The sequence below is a fragment of the Chrysochloris asiatica genome, unplaced genomic scaffold (genome assembly GCF_000296735.1).
Source record: "Chrysochloris asiatica unplaced genomic scaffold, ChrAsi1.0 scaffold00262, whole genome shotgun sequence".
Classification (NCBI taxonomy): Eukaryota; Metazoa; Chordata; class Mammalia; order Afrosoricida; family Chrysochloridae; genus Chrysochloris; species Chrysochloris asiatica.
The window spans coordinates 3,365,811-3,385,519 of NW_006408780.1; the positions used below are offsets into that span (position 1 = coordinate 3,365,811).

The 19,709-nt window shown below is 47.5% G+C and overlaps 1 protein-coding gene across 1 annotated transcript in view; it reads left to right on the forward strand.

Annotated features, from left to right (window-relative positions):
* Nucleotides 1–19,070, forward strand: part of EVC2 (Ellis van Creveld syndrome 2) — a 158,481-nt gene extending 139,411 nt beyond the window's left edge. Inside the window, exons 19-23 of the mRNA XM_006874141.1 lie at nt 6,826–7,040; nt 7,832–7,919; nt 10,825–11,027; nt 14,853–14,954; nt 18,803–19,070. Of these exons, the coding sequence (XP_006874203.1) occupies nt 6,826–7,040; nt 7,832–7,919; nt 10,825–11,027; nt 14,853–14,954; nt 18,803–19,070 (876 nt within the window). The remainder of the gene's footprint in view (nt 1–6,825; nt 7,041–7,831; nt 7,920–10,824; nt 11,028–14,852; nt 14,955–18,802) is intronic.
* Nucleotides 19,071–19,709: the final 639 nt, after the last annotated feature.

A 19,709-nucleotide genomic window follows, 5' to 3' on the forward strand; every position in this document is an offset into this window, starting at 1 on the left:
CACACGGGGTCACAAGGCTAAGCCCCGACCACCACCACCTCATCGGGCTTCCCCCACTTTTTTCACACTCCCGTGGTCCTGCTGGTCACCCCTGCTCTGCTGTTTTGCAAGGGAAGGGTCAGTGAGGCAGCATGAAGCATTGTACACTTTCTCATCCCAAGACTGTGGCGTTTCATGGACTCTAAGAGAGTCCCTGGATGGTGCAAACAGCATGCTGCTGACTGAAAGATTGGAGGTTCAATTTACCCCGAGGTACCTCCAAAGAAAGGCCTGGTGATCTTCTTCCAACAAAACAGCCATGGAACACCCTATGGAGCACAGTTGTACCCTGACACACACGGGGTGACCAGGAGTCAGGGTTGACGCCATGGGAAACTGTGAATTTTTACTTCTTTGAAACTTGGACGTGTCTTGCAGTAAAGAGTACATCAGAATGACGTTGGCGTTGATGGATGAGGAAGACGGCACAATATAACGTCACTGTGAGTCTGAGCCAAGGACTGTACAGCAATTGGAGTCCTGGTGTGGCGCTGTGGGATAATACGCTGGACCGCAAGGTCAGCTGTTCAAACTCACCAGCCGCTCCTTGGAAACCCTATACAGAGTCTCTATGAGTCGGAACCGATTTGATAGACCTTAACAACAACCACAACAACACAGCAGCTAGCAAAAACAACACTGCTGCTTTCCTCGTGTTGTGGAAAATAGCTGTGTGCCTCTTAATTGTTGTGTTGTTACTTGTCGTTGGGTCGGTTCCAGCTCTTGGTGACCGTATGTACAACCCTGCACCACTTCCTGATTGCTTGTGTGTTTGAGTCTCTGGTTGTAGCATCTCACGGAGTGTCTGCTTTCTCTGACCTTCTACTTTACCAAATAAGATGCATTCATCTTTCAATGAACGGCGTCTTAACAAAACAAAACGAGAACCAAGGAAACCAATAGCTGCTGTATGTGTCTCACAGTAGAATTATGATCCACTTGGTTTTCAAAGTCTGCTTTTTTCAGCAGAAGCAATGGGTTTACTTTATATTTTTCCATCTCTACAGTTGTTACTGGAGTCCTGGTATGGCCCTGTAGGATAAGCACTGGATTGCTAAAGTCAAGGTCAGCAGTTCAAACTCACCAGCCACTCCTCAGAAATCCTATGCAAGTTGCTGTGAGTCGGAACTGACTTGACTAAACTTAGCAACAGCCAATAATTACAACCATTTTTCCTTGTTTCTTGCTGTAGAGCTTGTTCTGGCTCATGGTAACCCCACAAATATGGGGTACAACTACTCTGTAGAGTTTTCAAAGCTGTGACTTTTCAGAGACAGATTGGCAGGCCTGCCTTCTGAGGTACCTTTGGGTGGGTTTGAACCACCGACTTTCCAGTTAGTAGTCAAGTGCTTAACCATTTATGTCACTCATTTTTCCTCCCGGCTATACTTTTCAAGGCCCAAGTGGCATGTTCACAAAACAAAAGACATGTAGTTAGGGTTTTGAGCACTGATCTTAAGACTCTTACGTATTGGAGTCCTTGTGTGGTGTTGTAGGATAAGCACTGGACTGTTAACAGCAAGTTCAGTAGTTCAAACCCACCAGCTGATCTTCAGAGACTCTATACAGGGCTGTGATGAATCAGAACCAACACTCCACGGCACAGAGCAACAGCCATAACATGCATTGCATCAGGCCGATCGACTGCGCAAGGCCTCTTTAAAGTGTTCAAGAGCAAACTGTCATTTTGAGGACTAAGGTACAATAGCCTCATGTGAAGGTTGGACAGTGAATAAGGAAGACTGGAGAAAAATCGAGTTATGGTGTGGGGGAAGAATATTGAAAGTACCATGGACTGCCAGAAGAGCAAACCAATCTGTGTTGGAAGAAGTCCAGCTCCTTAGAAGCCAGGATGGAGAGACATGTTGTCAGGAGGAACCAGTCCCTGGAGAAAGACATCATGGTTTGTAAAGTGGAGGGTGAGAGTCAGCAAAGAAGATGAAGGTCCCTAACGAGATTAATGTGACAATCATGAGGATGGCCTGTTTCCTTCTGTTGGGCATTGTGACTTAACAGCACCTAACTGTGAGTCGGTACCGACTCGATGGCACCTAATAACAACAACAATAATCTTAACAAGGAGTTCTGGTAGCATAGTGGTTATGAGTTGGTCTGCTAACCTCAAGGTCAGCAGTTCAAAACTACCAGCCATTGTGAGGGAGAAAGATGAGGTTTTTTGCTCCCATAAAGATTTACTTTATATGGGAAACTATACAGGGTTGCTGTGAGCTGGAACCAACTCCACACAACCAACCAACCAACAACAATCCTGGTGAGGTGCTGTAGGATATACACAGAACTGCAAGGTTAGTTTGAACCGTGAGGTGGGTAGTTCAAATCCACCAGCTGCTCCTCGGAAACTCTATACAGCGTCACTATGGGTTAGAACCGAACCGACTTGATGGCACTTAACAACAACAACAACCACAATGATACATAGATTTTAGAATTTCCTATATTCCTGTCATACTAATTATTGTTGGCAAGGAGAAAGGAGCTCATGCTGACTGAGTACCTGGTGTGTGGTAGGCAGGCATTGGTAAGCTGTGACTGGACCTGCTTTCATTAAGACACTAAGATTTCTTTTGTTAATTATGCTAAAAATGCTTCCAGCATAATTATTAATAAGTTGCAGTTTTTACTGCTTTATCATCATACTTTTTGTCACACATTATACCAGCAGATTATTGAGCTGGCCCTTAAAGGGGTCCTGGAGCAGATTATTGAGCTATCCCATAAAGGGGGTCCTGGAACAGATTATTGAGCTATCCCATAGAGGGGTCCTGGAATAGATTATTGAGCTATCCCATAGAGGGGTCCTGGAATAGATTATTGAGCTATCCCTTAAAGGGGTCCTGAGGTGGTGTGCTTGGACTGGAAGGTCAGTTTGAACCACAGGGTCGGCAGTTCAAAGTTATCAGCTGCTCTTTGGAAACCCTATATAGGGTCGTTATGAGTAGGAATCAACTCAACAGCACTTATCAACAACAACCATGAAGAAGGTTATACACAATCCCTAGGTGAAAAAACAGATTCTGACTGAACAGGTGATTTTTGTCAAGATCACTCGACAGATAAGTGACAAGAAGAAGAAATGGAATCTTTACCCGCTGTGACACATTCGTGAGCCTCACCTGTTGAGACATCCGGGGAGGGTTTATGTCATCTCGTCAAAAAGGAATATGCTAGGAATCTCTGGAGAATACAGGACTATTTTCAGGCAGAATCTAAGTGCCCTGCACTCTGATAACCATTTTAGTGTTGAAAGGAAACAGGCATTACTGAGGACCCCAGTGACTCAGTGGTAGAGATACCGCCTCCCATGCCGGAGACCCAAGTTCGATTTCCAACCAGTGCACCTTGGACACAGCCACCACCAGCCTTTCAGTAGAGTCTTCCATGTTATGATAAGGCTGAGCAGGTTTCAGCAGAGCTTCCAGACTAAGAGAGACTAGTAAGAAAGACCTGGTAATCCACCCATGAAAACCCTCTGGCTTACAGCAGTTGGATCCTAGAGTGCATGAGGTCACCGTGAGTTGGAGGTGGACTCTTCCACAGCAGCACAAAGCATTGTGGGTATTTGAGCATGAAATATTCAAATGCTGAGCCAGTCAGAATTCGTAAACTCTTTTTTTTGGGGGGGGTGGGGGGTAATGCTTTCCACATTTCCCGTGAGAATATGGAAAATCCCCAAGGGCCAAAGATTAAGCTGAAATCACAAAGATGTAGGCAATTTCAAGAACTTATTCTCCCGTGGGAGCCAACGCTGAAATCTTGAACCTGTGGTTTTGGGCTTAATTGGGGGAACGGTCGATGAGGCCTGAGGATGCTGTGATGCGGTAGGGTGCTCAGGGACACTTGGGAGGGAAGAGAAAGTCATCTGTTGGCAAAAGGAAGTGATAAAGACAAACTGTCTGGCTCCACACCTGGTCCAGGTGTGTGGGGATACTTCTCCTTGAATTTGTAATCAAAGACCTCTCTAACATAGGGAAGGAGTTCAGATGTATTAGAGTACATACAGTCAGGGAATCTCCAACTTGGTTAGTTAATAAGGATCCCTGGTGGAGCAGAGGTTAAAGTGCTTCATTGCTAACTGAGTGGGTTGGCAGGCTGCCCTGGGCCACGGCAGAAGAAAATATTCTCAATAGTCTCAATCTGGGCACCTTGGGATTTTTACAGGTTGTTGTTGTTAGGTGCCCTTGAGTCTGGACCGACTCACAGTGACCTTATGCACAACAGAATGAAACACTGCCCACTCTTGTGCTCTCTTCACAATGGTTGCTATACTTGAGCCCATTACTGCTGTTACAATCCATCTCGCTGGGGGTCCTTCTCTTTTTTGCTGACCTTCCACTTCATTTCAGCCAAATAATGACTCAGTGCGTTGGACAGCAACAGCTGTTGAAGACTTCTTTAAAGTGTTCAAAGCAAAGATGTCACTTGAGGACTAAGGTACACCCAACACAAGCCAGGGTATTCCCAATTACTGCATTTGCATTTGAAAGCTGGATGATGAAGAAGGAAGACCAGAGAAGAATCTATTCTGGAATTATGGTGTTGGCAGAGACTATTGAAAGTACCTAGGACTGCCAGAAGAACGTACAAAGCTATCTTGGAGAAAAGACAACCAGAGTGGGCCTTAGAAGCAGGACTGCTTCTTATACACATTGGACATGTTATCAGGAGGCACCAGTCCCTAGAGAGGGAGGGACATTATACTTAGTAATGTAGAAGGTCAGCGAAGAAGAGGAAGACCCTCAAGGAGATGAATTAACAAGGTGGATGCAACAGTCGTGTCAAGCAAAGCAAAAATTGTGAGGATGGCCCAGGACCAGACAGTGTTTCATTCTGTGGTACTTGGGGTGGCTACGAGTCAGAACCAACTCAAGGACACCTCACAAGGGTCTTCTGTGGAACAGACCATCAATTGCTCATATGCAAGTTCAGGCTGGAAGCTGAAGCAAATTAAAACAAATCTGCAAGAGCCAAAATATATCCCATCTGAATTTAGAGACCATCTTAAGAACTGATTCAATGCATTAGACACCAATGACTAATGAACAGAAGAGTTGTGGGATGACATCCCAAAGACCTGGAATTAGAAAACTAAAACGGAAGAACATGTTCAGCAATTTCTCAAGCTGAAAGAACTGAAAAATTCAAGCTTCGACTTGCAATATTGAAGGATTCCATGGGCAAACTATTGAACGATGCAGAAAGCATCACAAGAAGATGGAAGAAATTCACAGTCACTGTATCAAAAAAAAAAAAAAAGGCCAATGCTATGGGTTGGTGAGGACTTTTGTTTGCTTTACATTGAGGTGCAACTTTTTCCGAAGGTTGTGGTCTTTGGTCTTCTCAGGTGGCGCCAAGTCCCATGCATAGTGACCCTAAATACAACAGAATGAAACACTGCCTGGTCCTACTCCCACTTCACAACCGTTGTTGTCTTTGAGCTCATGGTTGCAGACACTGTACCAATCCGCCTCACTGAGAGCCTTCTTTTTCTCCCCAAGCATCATGTCCTTCTCCAGGGACTGGTCCCTCCTGGTGACAGTTCCAAAGTTCATGAGATGGAGTCTCGCCATTCTTGCTCCTAAGACACATTCTGGCTGTACTTCTTCCAAACCATGTTCCTTCTTCTGGTAGTCCCTGGTGTAGCTAATATTCTTTGTCAACGCTAGTCAGTCATGATACCAAAAGAGCAGGATTTGCCCAAAAGCAAAGCTCAGAAGGCAGGGGGCGGGTGGGCCAGGAAAGAAATGGACATAAGAAACCCAGCGAGGATGTGAGCAGGGTGGAAAAACAGAAGGAGGAAGCGTTTGGCCCTCTGACATCACTGTTTTGTCCCTCACCTTCCCTGGGGACACTGACTAGACTGACTCAAGCCCCTCTCCCCAGAAATGGACCGGGGCCAGCGTCGTAGCAGACATCTATCCCAGACTCTGGTTTGCATGTGGCTGAAGGTTTGACAGAGTACACTGCTGAAAACTCTGTTTGAAAAACCCAATTTGGCGCTTTTGTAAAGTCTGTGTTCGGTCGTGTTTCCACATGGGATGGTAAAGGAGAGGGCGGTCTTTCATTACAGCTCTTACCTGGTTACAAGTCCCTGTTTAGGACCTGCCTTGGCTCTCGAGTGCCGTTCTAACAGGAATACCACAGGGGGGTGGCTTTCACAAACAGAAGTTTCTTCTCTCACATTTAGGAGGCTAGAAGTCCACTCAGATCCAGCTCTGGGGAAAGGCCCTTGTCTCCCTCCAGCATCCTTAGGTCCAGCTTTAGTTGGAGATCTCCATGCATCTTGGCATCAGTCTTCCCTGGATCTGTCTGGTTAATGCACCAGACTCCAAGACCGTTTGAATTGCAATTTTGGCAGTTCAGGCTCACCAGCTGCTCCTTGGAAACCCGATACAGGGTCGCTATGGGTCGGAACTGACTCAACAGCACTTAACAACAACAACTAATCCCTCACGATCAATTTTGTGTTGTGAAAATGTTCATTTGAGGTGAGCTGTTGTTGTTAGCTACCATCTCAGACTAGGGTTGTCTGACTAACGTCTAACCAATGACCTCTTAAAAGACTCTTATCTCCAAACAGGGTCAAGGGTGAGGACTTGAACAGGCCTCTTTGGGGAGCATCATTGAGTCTATCAATCAGTCAGACAGATGGAGAAGCAGCATGTGCCAAGTCGTGGGGACCTGGGATGCTGCAGTCACAGCTGGATGGGGGAGGCAGGTGAGAAGCAGCCCCGTGGTGGGATTCAGCACCGCCCCCTGTGTCTGCAGGAGCTACTGGAGTTGGAGAGGAAGCTGGAGGAGCGGCTGGTACAACAGGACGCAGTTCAGCAGCAGCAAGGTCTGACAAGTCAGCAGCGGTGGAGCGCTGAGGAGCTCGGGCTCCCAAACACACCTGCGGAGGTGGGCGCCGAAGGGCAGGTCTCTGCCGTCCTGCAGTGGGCTCTGAGTAAGGCTCGGAAGATTCTGGAGAACCACCAGCAGAGGTAAACCGAGGGCTCTGAGGTAAACTCAGGGCTGCATCTGTCCACCACAGGCCAGGGGACACCCAAGCCTCTAACACCCAGTGAGGTGTCCTCTACCTAGGCTCTCACACACCTGTCGGAGCTGTCGGCTTTTTAACACACTTTGTCTTCCCTGTCAGTTCATCTGCTTTACCTTTTTCTTAAAATACCACTAGGGCCTAGTAAGCATCATATAAGGAGCTCTGGTAGCGTAGTGGTTATGAATTGGGCTGCGAACCTCAAGGTCAGCAGTTCGAAACTACCAACAGTCCCATGGGAGAAAGATGAGGCTTTCTGCTCCCGTAAAGATTTACAGCCTTGGAAACCCTGTACAGGGTCGCTATGAGTTGGAACTGACTCTACAGCATCATATGCTTTTAACTTTTTATTTGGAAACAATTAGAGGGTCACAGAAGTTGCAAAAACAGTACAGAGATTCTGCACCCCTCCATGCAGTTCCCGCCAATGGTGACATCCGATATCATATAAACAAAAAAAAAAAAAGGAGCAGCCAAGGAGACCCATTTCCAAACAATCGGCCTTTGAAAACCTAAGGAGTGCAGTTCTGCTCTGAAGCACATGGGGCGCTGTGAGTTAAAATAGACTCCAGGGCATCAGGTTCCATGCAATTCGAATGACCCTCTTCATGTGGGTGTCAACAATAAAGACCCTGTGGGCTAGATTTGTGGTTCTTTGTTATTAAACCAGATAGCCCCTTTCCCAGCTATACTTTATAGCAAAAGTGGACTCATGTAGATTTTCCTTTATTCTAGTTTGAGACAAGAGGAACAGAATTGTGTTGTACTTGAAGATTTGCTGGAAAACATGGAGACTGAGACCTTCATGACCCTGTATGGACAGGTAAGAACATCCCTCCCTAGCCCACCCCACAGCCCTTTCCCTCTGAGGTGACCGTTAGCTTGGGAGCCTGGATTTATAAATATCTTCCTGCCCTGGACACACCACTCCTAACTTTGCTATTGGGCAGGATCTCTCATTATCCACCTTTTCATACAAATCCTTGTCCAATCCCCACTTCAGATAACAGCCCTGGGGTCTCCAGGGGGTGTACGTGGTGAATGTGCCCAGCTGCTAACTGACAGGTTTGGAGGTTCAAATCCACCCAGAGGTGCCTCAGAGGTCAAAATCTGGTGATCAGTTTCTGAAAGTTCAGCCATTGAAAGCCCAACAGAGCCCAGTTCTACTCTGACCCACACGGGAGCGCCGTGGGTCAGCTTTGTCTAGACCAGCAGTTGGTTAAAACTGGTAGTAAGAAGTGGAATAGTCAAACAGAACCCAGTGAGGTGAGACTTCTACTGCTTTGGACATGTGTTCAGGAAGGACCAGTTGCCTGAAATGGACTTCATGATTTGTGAAGCAAAGGGCCAGAGAAGATGAAGGAATCCCTCCAGAAATGGACTGGCGCCATTTTGTTTCCTGCTGGTAGACCATCTCCAGCCACAATTGGCTTGAGTTGTAAGATCAGAGTGAGGGCTAATGTCCATGTGTTTGTATTTGTGAAATGTTGACAGTTCTTTTCCCCCCATATTTTGTGCAATATTAAGAGACATCCTCCAAGTTCATGCTCATCACAGTGCTTCAAACTCTTTAGCCCTCTAAGAATCACAGGTGCCTCAGGTGCCCCGTGCTGAGGTGGGGTGTGGATGGGATTGTCATTTTTTAGATGAAGAAACAGAGCGTCAGAGAGCTGGTGTGACTTAGCCAACGACCCCCTGCCAGTCTGGGTTTCCGGTCTGTTTTCACTCCCTTTAAATGTTCTACTGGTGGCATTTCCCGCCTGTGCACAACCCCCTTCAAACAAGGTACTTCCTCTCTATTCATGAATGGAATGGAAAATCAGTGTGACTACTTCCATGTCTTAGTTACTGAGTCTTAGTGTGGAGCTGTAGAGTAAGCACTGGACTGCCAACCATAAGGTCAACGGTTAAAACCCACCACCGCAACTCGGAAACCATATACCAGGTGGCAATGAGTCGGAATCAACCTGCCAGCACCTAACAACACCGACACGGAATTACCATGAATGGATGGCTTTGACAAAAACAGAAATTTGTTTCCTCACAGTCCTAGGAGCTTCTTGTTTTTAGGTGCTATGGAGTCCGCTCCGACTCATAGTGACCCTTTTCACAACGGAACAAAACACTGGCCTGCCCTGAGTCATGTCCCCAGCTGGTGTTCCGGACCAGCCCATTGTTTCAGCCACTGTGTCCGTCCATCTCCTTGGCAGTGGGGACTCTTACCATTTTCATCAACCCTCTATTTTGCCAAGCACGATGTCCTTTGCCAAGGACTGGTGTTTCCTGATAACATTTCCAAAGTACGAGAGGTGGAGTCTTACCATCTTCGCCTCCAAATAGCATTCTGGCTGTCCTTCTTCCAACACATGTTTTTTTGTTTTTTGGTTTTTCATTCATCTTGCAGTCCATGGTACTTTGAATATTCTTTGCTAACATGATAATCCAAATGTGTCACTCTTTCTTCACTTTTCCTGATTCATGGTCCAGCTTTTCCATACATATGAGATGATTGGGGTGGATTGTGCTTACCGTTTATATCATTTTACATCATGCGTGGATTCCCATAATGACTTCCATAATCCAGATGTACCACCATCCCCTCACCACAGAAACCTCCCTGTTTTCCCCCCTAACATTAGGGGTGTGGTGGTTCAGTGGTAGATTACCCACCTTCCATTTGGGATCCCAGGTGTCATTTCTGGCCAGCGCATCTTGTGTACCATCTGTGCACAAATAGAGGGGACTTGTGTGTTGTTGAACAGTGCAGCATCCCGAATAAGACTAGGGAGAAAGGCCTGGTGATCTCTTGCTGAAAACCAGCCCGTGAAAACCCAACCCAGTGAAATCACAATAGTCCATCCAATCCACAACCAACCGTAGTGACGGTGCAGATCCAGGGGTTGTTGCTTGGGGTTGTCATGAGTTGGGGACCCACTTGATGGCAGCTGATGAAGACTGAGCTTGTGGTCATAGGTATCTCTTCCCCACTGCTGTCTCTGACCTCTGGCAATCAGCATTCTCTATCTCTAGACGGTTTCATGTTGGGGAAATTAGATCCTTGGTGTAACATAGTATGTGATGTTGGACATGGGCCTTTTGCATGTGGTCCAGAGCTCCAGCATCCATTGGAGGTCAGCCTTTTGCATGTAGTCCAGAGCCCCAGGGTCCATTAGTCATGGGATTTTTGCGTGCGCTCCAGAGCTCTAGTGTCCACTGGACACGGGCCTTTTGTGTGCAGTCCAGAGCTCCAACGTCCACTGGACATGACCTTTTGCATGCAGTCCAGAGCTCCAGCATCCATTGCTGGGTGTTTTTCACTACAGTGTGGTATACCACAGTCTGGCATAGCCCATCACCATTGAGGGACATGCCGGTTGTTTCCAGGGTGTGCACCACCCTTACTCTCCTGCCTCAGGGAGCTTGAGTGGGAAGAAGGGTCTTTAATTGGCCTTCCAGCCATCCATGGTTTTCCTTCTGGTGATCCAAGCTGAGAACAGTTAGCTTCAAGAATGGATGGAGCCTCTAGAAATACTGTGGGGAACCAGGGCTGCTGACTAAATAGAATTTTTGACAGGTCTGTGAATTCGGGAGCATGTTTTTTAAGACTGAGTTACTTAAATATTCATCACTCGGGGACAAAAATGCCCTCAGCATGTCATAAATTAAACACAGGTGCCCAACAAGGTGAGAGGTGGTAACATTTGAACTCCCTCTGTTAACTCCACCAGGAACTGAGACTGGCATCCTACCTCGTGAAGCTGGCCATGGTGCCAGGGGCCACACTGCGTCGCCTCCTGAGTGTGGTCCAGCCGGCAGCCTCACAGCCCGAACTGCTCTCTGCACTGGACGCAGTCAGCGAGAAACATGCTGACTACATGGTCACTGCGGAGAATGACAGCAGCGGGGAGCAGGGCGAGCTGGGCAGGAGGAGGTGAGTGCAGGGTCTGTGGGGCTGCCAGTGGACAGCTATGACTGGATCCCTAAAGAAAGTGTCTGTGTGTGTGTTGGGGGGTGTGCAGGATGCACAATGGTCTGGCACACACAGAGGCCTTTCCCTGAGGGCTTGCCATCGTTCCAGGGATAAGTGACAGCCAAAAGGATCATAGTGACATATATTTAAGTCACTGTAGGCAAAGATGTCAGTTTGAGGACTAAGGTGCGCGTGACCCAAACCTTAGTGTTTTCAATAACCTCATATGCTTGCGAAAGCTGGACAGCGAATAAGGAAGACCGTAGAAGAATTGATGCCTCTGAGTTATGGTGTTGGATGAGAATATTGAAAGTGCCATGAGTTGCTAAAAGAACCAACAGATCTGTGTTGGAAGAAGTGCAGCCAGAGTGCTCCTTGGAGGCCAGGATGACCAGACTTCGTCTCTCATACTTTGGACATGTTATCAGGAGGGACCAGTCCCCAGGACCACTGTAGGGTCAGTGAAGAAGAGGAAGACGCCCAGCAATATGAATGGACATGGTGGCAGTAACAGTAGACTCAGATCTCACCAGTGTGAATGAAGATGACAGAGGACCGGGCAGGGGTTCATTCTGCTGTGTGTGGGATCTCTGTGAGTCGGAACTGATTCAGCAGCACCTAACAACAGGCCCAAGTATGTTCTCCACAATTTTCATTTTAGTCGTTTATTTTTTTTTAAAAAGTCGAATCTTAACAAAATCAGTTAACCTGTGCCCTATATCTGTCCGATGCACCCATTCAGGAAAGCATAATACATATGTGTGTGTGTGTGTGTGTGTGTGTGTGTGTATATATATATATATATATATATGGAGAGAGAGAGAGAATCCTGGTGTGGCGCTGTGATTAATGGGTTAATGCACCAGACTACAAAGCCATTTGAACTGCAAGGTCGGCGGTTCAAGCTCACCAGCTCCTCCTCAAAAACACTATACAGGGTTGCTATGGGTCAGAATCTACTCGACGGCACCTAACAACAACAACAACATATATATAAATATAAGAAAAACGGAGTAGGCGCCATTCTACCACCTGGAGAAACGAAGGTTTTTGTTTTATGTCTTCCTCCAGAAGAGGTTTCTTGGCAGGGTTCTGTGAATGTGTGGCATTTGTGTGAGTGTGCAATTGTGTGTGGTACGTAGTGTGTGTGTGGTACGTAGTGTGTGTGTGGTGTGAGTGTAACTGAGTATTTATTATGTATGGTGTCAACAAGTGCGAGTTTGTGTGTGTCTGTGGTATGTGTGAGTGTTTTTGTGTATGTGTGGGTGTAGCTGAATGACTGTGGTGTATGTTAGCATGCGGGGGTGTGACAGAGTAAATGTGGCTTGTCTGTGTGAGTGTGACTGAGTGTGAGTGTGTGGTGTGTGTTCGCCTGTGGGGGTGTGACGGAGTAAATGTGGTTTGTCTGTGTGAGTGTGACTGAGTGTGAGTGTGTGGTGTGTGTTTGCATGCGGGGGTGTGACGGAGTGAGTGTGACTGTGTGGTGGGTTAGCTTGTGTGGGTATGACTGTGGTATGGGTGTTCTTATGAAGGGGTGTGACGGAGTGAATGTGGTGTTGGTGTGTGTGAGTGTGACAGTTGTGTGTGTAACCGAGTGTGACTATATGGTGTGCCTGTTAGTGTGTGGAGTGTGGTGTGTTGGTGTGACAATGTATGTGTGAATGTGGTGTGACTGAGTGTGACTGTGTGGTATTCATGTTATTGTGTGTTATACGTGAACCTGGTCACGTGTGATACACAGGTCAGTTTGATCCGCAAGGTTGGCGGTTCAAGCTCACCAGTAGCTCCTCTGAAACCTTATACAGGGTCGTCGCTATGAATTGGAATTGACTCGACGGCACTTAACAACAACAACAACAACTAACCAGTTCTGATAGCATAGTAGAGTACAACCTGGGCTGCTAACCTCAAGGTCAGCAGTTCGAATCCACCAGCCATTCTGTGGAAGAAAGATGAGGCTTTCTGTTCCCTTAAAGATTTACAGCCTCAGAAACCCTGTACAGCGGGTGGCACATTAACCCCCAACGCCACACCAGGATTCCAACTGAGAAAATCGTACAGAGCCGCTCTACTCTACATGCTAGGGGTATAAAGACCCCAGGTTCAAACACTGTCCATGTTGTGGTTAAGTGCTGTATGTTGTTAAGATCTTGAATAGGGTTTCTGAGGAGCAGTTGGAGGGTTTGAACTGCCAATCGTGTGGTTCACAGCCCTGTGCTGATCCTAAGTGCTGTGGAGTTGGTTGCAATTCATAGCAACTATATAGGATTTCCATAGAGCAGCTGGTGAGTTTGAACCGCCAACCTTGTGATTCAAACCAACCTTGCAGTCCAGTGCTTTATCTATCCCACAGCTGTGGAGACCCTTTTATTAAGCACTAAACCCAGAGACGGTCATTCCTGATCGTCAGCATGTGCACAGTGCAGAGGCCGGTGGAAGGCCCACTCACAGCCTGGTGTGGGTTATGTGCAGTAAGAGGGAAGGTTGTGTCCCGGAGGCGGTGCTTGGAGGCAGGTCCAGCTATCACTGTCAGAGGCGGGACTGCAGAAGTGGGAAAGGACCAGAATCCGGATACTTCCAATCCCTGCAGGTTAGAAGGGGCTTGCAGGACTGCTCTTGGGAATTTGATTATCTGTGTGGTGCTCCAGTGTGACTCAAGATCACGTGACCCTGACTCACAGCCACCAGGCCCGTGACCTTGAACTTAGATCACATGCATCTGATTGGCTACCTTTGGTCAATGTCCAGGTGCACTCCCTAGCTCTTTCTGCACAGAGTTCTTTATTTTCATTTGTTTCTGGAAAGCAGATTCTTGTGGGTGAGGTGAGGGTGTACAGAGCAGAGCCTCAGTTTTGCACTCAGCCAGTCACACATTTTGTTTCATGTCAAAGATTGTAATCCTCTCCCCGGACACGACTTCTCCGTCTCCCTCTGTTTCCACCCCACCTCCCCTCCCCTTCTCTTCTGAGCTTGGTCCTGAGGTCAGTGCTGCCCTCCGTAGGTTGACCAGGAGTCCTAGTGTGGCACTGTGAGTTAATGTGCTGGACTGCAATATCAGTTTGAACCGCAGGGTTGATGGTTCAAGCTCAACAGCCGCTCCCCGGAAACCCTATACAGGGTCTCTATGAGTCAGAGCCAACTCAATGGCATTTCACAACCCCAATGACAATGATGTTGAAGAGTTGTGGTGTGTGGTACTGTAGGTAAGCACTCAATTGCAAAGTTGGTTTGAACTGTAAGGTTAGTTGTTCAAACTCACCAGCTGAAACCCTATCTAGGGTCGCTATGTGTTAGAACACTTAACAACAATGATGTTGGGGAGTCTTGGTGTGGTGCTGTAGGATAAACACTGTACCAAAAGGTCAGATTGAATCACAAGTTGGCAGTTCAAACTCACCAGTCAGAAATCCTAACAGGGTCGCTGTGAGTCGGAACCAACTTGAAGGCACTTAACAACAACCACAACGAATGATGTTGAGGAGCCCTGGTGTGGCACTGTAAGATAAGCACTGGACTATAACATTGGTTCGAACCACAAGCTTGGTGGTGCAAACTCACCAGCCACTCCTCAGAAATTGTACACAGTGTCGTTAAGAGTCAGAACCAACTCTCAGGCACTTAAGCCACCTCCGCAATCATGGTGTCCTCTGCCGATTCTCCTGTTTGTGGGTATGTGTTGCCTGCCTTTTTTTGCTACTTTGTCACATCTTGCTTTTTGAGAAATATGATCACTATTCACTTGAAAAATTCAATTGTCACAATCTAAGACGGGCTTTTTGTCTTCAGGGACCACCAGGGCTGGTGGCGAGCCTTCGAGAGCAGACTGCGAGGAGATCTTGTCAGCCAAGGGCGACAGAAGGCTCTCTGGGCGCACCGGAGGAAGGAGAGGTAATCGAGACCCCCTGCGAGGACCCCTGGTGGTGACGGGGGTAAGCGCCGGGCTGCTGGTCAGCAGTTCAAACTCACCAGCTACTGTGTGGGAGAAGGACCACAGCCTCGGAAACCCTGTCCAGGGTCACTGGGATGGGTTTTGGTTTTCACTCCTGAGGGCTGAGGAGGGTGAGCTTGCAGTCTTCCTCCCTCCCTCCCTTCCCTGAAGATTTCAAGTCTTTCTTCTAGGTGGGCTTGGCGTAGAGGCTGCTGATAAGCCCCATAACTATCCGCACTGAGAAAGCGCTCTGAACACTGATTAGCATTTTAATTACTGTGTTGACTTTAATGGATCTTTTTAAATGGCTTACATAGAGAGGGATGAGAAGACTTCTTTACAGCTCTTAACAGCCTAGTTTATGCAGGCTTTTCCTGGTATGGCGCTGTAGGGTAATAAACACTGGCCTACCAACTACAAGGTCTGTGATTCAAACCCCACCAGATGCTCCTCAGAAACCCTATGCAGGGCCGCTCTGAGTTGGAACCAATTTGCCGATACTCAACACTCACAACAAAAAGCTTTAAGGTGATGCAGTGGGTTAAGCATTGAGCCCCTAGCCACGAGGTCGTCGGTTCAAATTCACCAGCCCCTTCACGAGGAAACAGTGAGGCTGTCTGTTCCCCATAAAGATTTGCAGCCTCCGTCACCCTAAGGTGACCATTAGGGTTGGGATGAGTCAGAATCGCATTTGCTTTGGGTTTTGTGTCCAGAACTGCACTGGAGCCTCCTGACCTTCCAGGAAGTGGGGACTGTCACCTTGAATCTCAGAAGGTCAGACGACATGTGGATCCGGCCCATCAGACTGGTCCCATTATCCCCCTACCCCCTCAGACCTGTGACCTGTGAACCTTCCACCTCATGAAATACTTTCTCTGCTTACAGTGGTGTCTAGAGAAACAAAAAAGAGTGGAATTATATATATAAAGAGAAGTTTTTTGTCTTACAATCATAGAGTCCCAGGTCCTCTTCTAGAGAGAGAGAGGGAGTTCCTCTGCTCATTACATTGGGAGTAGACCACACCCCCAAGGAAACATCCCTTTAATTGATTGGCTGCTCACAGCTGCTCATCATAAAGCTAACTATGCCTGTACTAGGTTTCATCACCATGGGAATAAGCACATCCAACTACTAAACCTCCAGAAATCCTGACCTAGTCTAGTTGACGCAGAAGCTAATACCCTTGTAAGTGGAGTCCTGGTGTGGGGCTGTGGGATAATGCGTCAGTCAGACTGCAAAGTCATTTGAACTGCAAGGTCCGTGGTTCAAGCTCACCAGCTGCTACTTGAAAACCCTATACAGGGTCGCTGTGGGTCGGAACCGACTTGACGGCACTTAACAACAACAACAACAATACCCTTGTAGAGGAGCTGTGGTAGCGTAGTGGTTATGAGTTGGACTGCTAACCTCATGGTCAGCAGTTTGAAACTACCAGTGGTTCAGTGGGAGAAAGATGAGGCTTTCTGCTCCCGTAAAGATTTACAGCCTTGGAAACCCTGTACAGGGTCGCCATGAGTCGGAACTGACTCCACGGCACATAACCACCACCATCAATACCCTTGTAATGTCCTGGCACTGTAGGGTAATGTGCTGGACTGCAAGGTCGATTTGAACCATAATACCCTTGAAAGTGGAGTCCTGGTGGGGTGCTGTGGGCTAATGCGTCAGACTGCAAAGTCGTTTGAACTGCAAGGTCAGTCGGTGGTTCGAGCTCACCAGCCACTCCTCGGACACTCTATACAGGGTCACTATGAGTTGGAATCGATTCGATGGCACTTAACAACAACAATGCCCTTTTAGCGTCAGGGGCGCAGTGCATAGATGACAAGGACAGCTGACCAAGTGAGCTCAGTACAGACAGTGTGGAGACAAGTACCATCAAGCAGACTGATTGAAACAAAACAAAACAGAAACATTGCTGTCGCATTGATTCTAACCTCCAAATAGGACATTAAAAACTGCCCCATAAGTTTCCTAGGCTCCAACTTCTAAGGAAGCAAATGTGCTTATCTTTACCCAGCAGGGCGACTTGTGGGTTCAAACCACGTCTTGTCACTGTCTTCCAAAGGCATTCTGCCTAACTGCTAACTGCTTTGTAAACCAGGCTGCTTGCATTCCCTCCTTTAGTGTGAAGCACAGGGCAGTGGTGTGTTACTGCTGTTGTTAAGTGGCATCCGAGTCAGTTCTGACTCACAGCGCCTCTGTATAGGATTTCCAAGGAGCGGCCAGTGGGTTTGAACCACCGACCTTGCAGTGAGCAGTGCATTGCTGATCCTACAGTGCCTCACCAGGAGTCCAAGGATGTGCTGGCCAGTGTTTAACAGCCTGCTGCCGGGTGTGGGAGCGCAGTTAGTAGTGTTGATGCATTTCCATCATGTGAATCCTCTCACCCTGGCCGATTTCAAGCTGACGGCTTGATGAGAATTGGCTCGCAAAACTCTAGGAAATATTACCAGTGATCCTGTAGCACATCACTGCCACATACGCCACCTAATTTCAGGGGTGATAGGGTGAACAAAACGGGGAAGCCTTCTTTTTAAATGTATTTGGTTGTGCACTCCAGGACCCAAAAAGGGGATTTCCTTATAGAACTCTCAACATCGGCAGACCTCGGAGATATTGTGGATCCGATTCCAGACCACCACAATAAAGCAAATGTCTTAGGCTGGGTTCTCCAGAGAAGCAATACCAATGAAACTTATATGTTGTTGTTGTTACGTGCCATCAAGTCAGTTCCAACCCATAGTGACCCTGTATGGGTTTCTGAGGAGTGGCTGGTGAATTTGAACTGCCAGCCTTGCTGTTCAAACTAACCTTGTGGTTGAGTGCTTATCGTACAGCACCACACCAGGCTAGTACACTGTCTATGTAGCTACAAAGAGAAGTTTATATCAAAGAAATGGGTCACACGATTGGAGAGGTGGGAGAGCCCCAAGTCTGCGTCAAATGAACCAAGATTGGCAGATCCGATGGCAGGCAGGCAGGTAGGTCCAACAGGTAAGAAAGCGAGGACCCCCATTATTGGCAGATCACTGGTTCAAGTCCAAAGAACTTGAGCCAGATGCAAGATCCAGACCCACAGAGAACAAGCAAGCTTTGCCTGAGTGTCCAGTACATTGCAGACAGGCCACACCCCCAAGGAAACGTCCTTTCACTTGATTGGCTGATCATAGCTGACTTCTATCATTAAGTCTGTTGCATTGTATTAGAGCTCACCATAGCAGTTTGAACTGCAAGGTCAGTGGTTCAAGCTCACCAGCTGCTCCTTGGAAACCCTATGCAGGGTCACTATGGGTCAGAATCGACTCGACAGCACTTAACAACAACAACACAGAGGTTGGCCCAGGATCATAAGGTCGCTGTGAGTCGGTACCGACTCGATGGCACCTAACAATAGAGGAGAAGTACATCTCCCTGACAATCCTGGTCCAGTCAAGTGGGCACCATTTTAACTACCACAACGAATATTGCAATAAATCAAATGACACGCATTTTTTGGTTTCCCCGTGCACTACATAGAAAATCATGTTGACAATATACTGTAGTCTGTGACGTTCCCAGGTGCATGATGAAAAACTGTGGAATCATGTGATACTGGCCAACAGGTGGCACAGAGACACCAAGTGAACACACGATGTTGGGAAAGTGGTGCCGGTACACTTGGTGTAAGTTTACCGCAAGCCTTTGATTTGTGGGAAAAAATAATTAGGGCAGTGTCCTGGGGAAATGTACTACAAAAAGACCCGCCTATATACTCTGGAGGATCTCTTGCCACAATGTTGAATTTGATCCTCTGTTCTTCCTTTAGAATATTGAAGAAGACGTGTCTTCCTCTCACCGAGAGGCTGGTATTCCCTGGAAAAGGAAGTTGGCCCCATCTGTCCCTGGAACCCCTCGGCGAGCTGGCCCCACTGAACATCATCGGAGCAGAAACCATTGACTTACTAAACACAGGAGAAAAGCTCTTTATATTCAGGAGTCCCAAAGAGCCAGAGATCTCTTTGCATGTTCCTCCTAGGAGAAAGAAGAACTTTCTGAATGCCAAAAAGGCCTCTTGGGCCTCAGGGATGGACTAGCTCAAGAGAAAACTCCACAGGAGACTCTTCAGAGAGAGCTGTTTTCTCCCGTCCCGTGTGTGTGTGTGTGTGTGTGTGTGTGTGTGTCTGTGTCTGTGTCTGTGTCTGTGTGTGTGTGTTCGCAAACATAAATCACAGCTGCAGACCACACAGACACACCAGTGTGTACACCCCTCATCATCCAGTCTCTGAACGACTCACTTTACCTGAGGGCTCATGAGTGTCCTGGTGTGGCATTGAAGGATAAGCGCTGGACCGCCAGATCAGTTTGAACTATAAGGTGGTGATTCAAACCCAACACCTGCTCCTCGGAAACCCTACGCTGGGTTTCTGTGAGTTGGAATTGACTCAACGGCGCTTAACAGCAAAGACATGAGTCCAGATGGCCCATAGTTTTCAGCATCCTGAAGAACGTGCGCCCATCAACGTGCATAGCTTTCAGCCCCACCTCTCCCAATTCACACTTCTGCATTCCAGCATCCGGCTGAGTTACGGGTGGCGTGTCGAAGGCAAACTTTCTATTCTTGTTTTATGTGTGTTGCATCTCTTGTCTTTATAAAGGCAATGTTAAAAAATATATGTGGGGCTTCCGGTTTGCCAGGGCGACCAGGTGGTGCTTATGAGTGGGGGCTCCAGGAT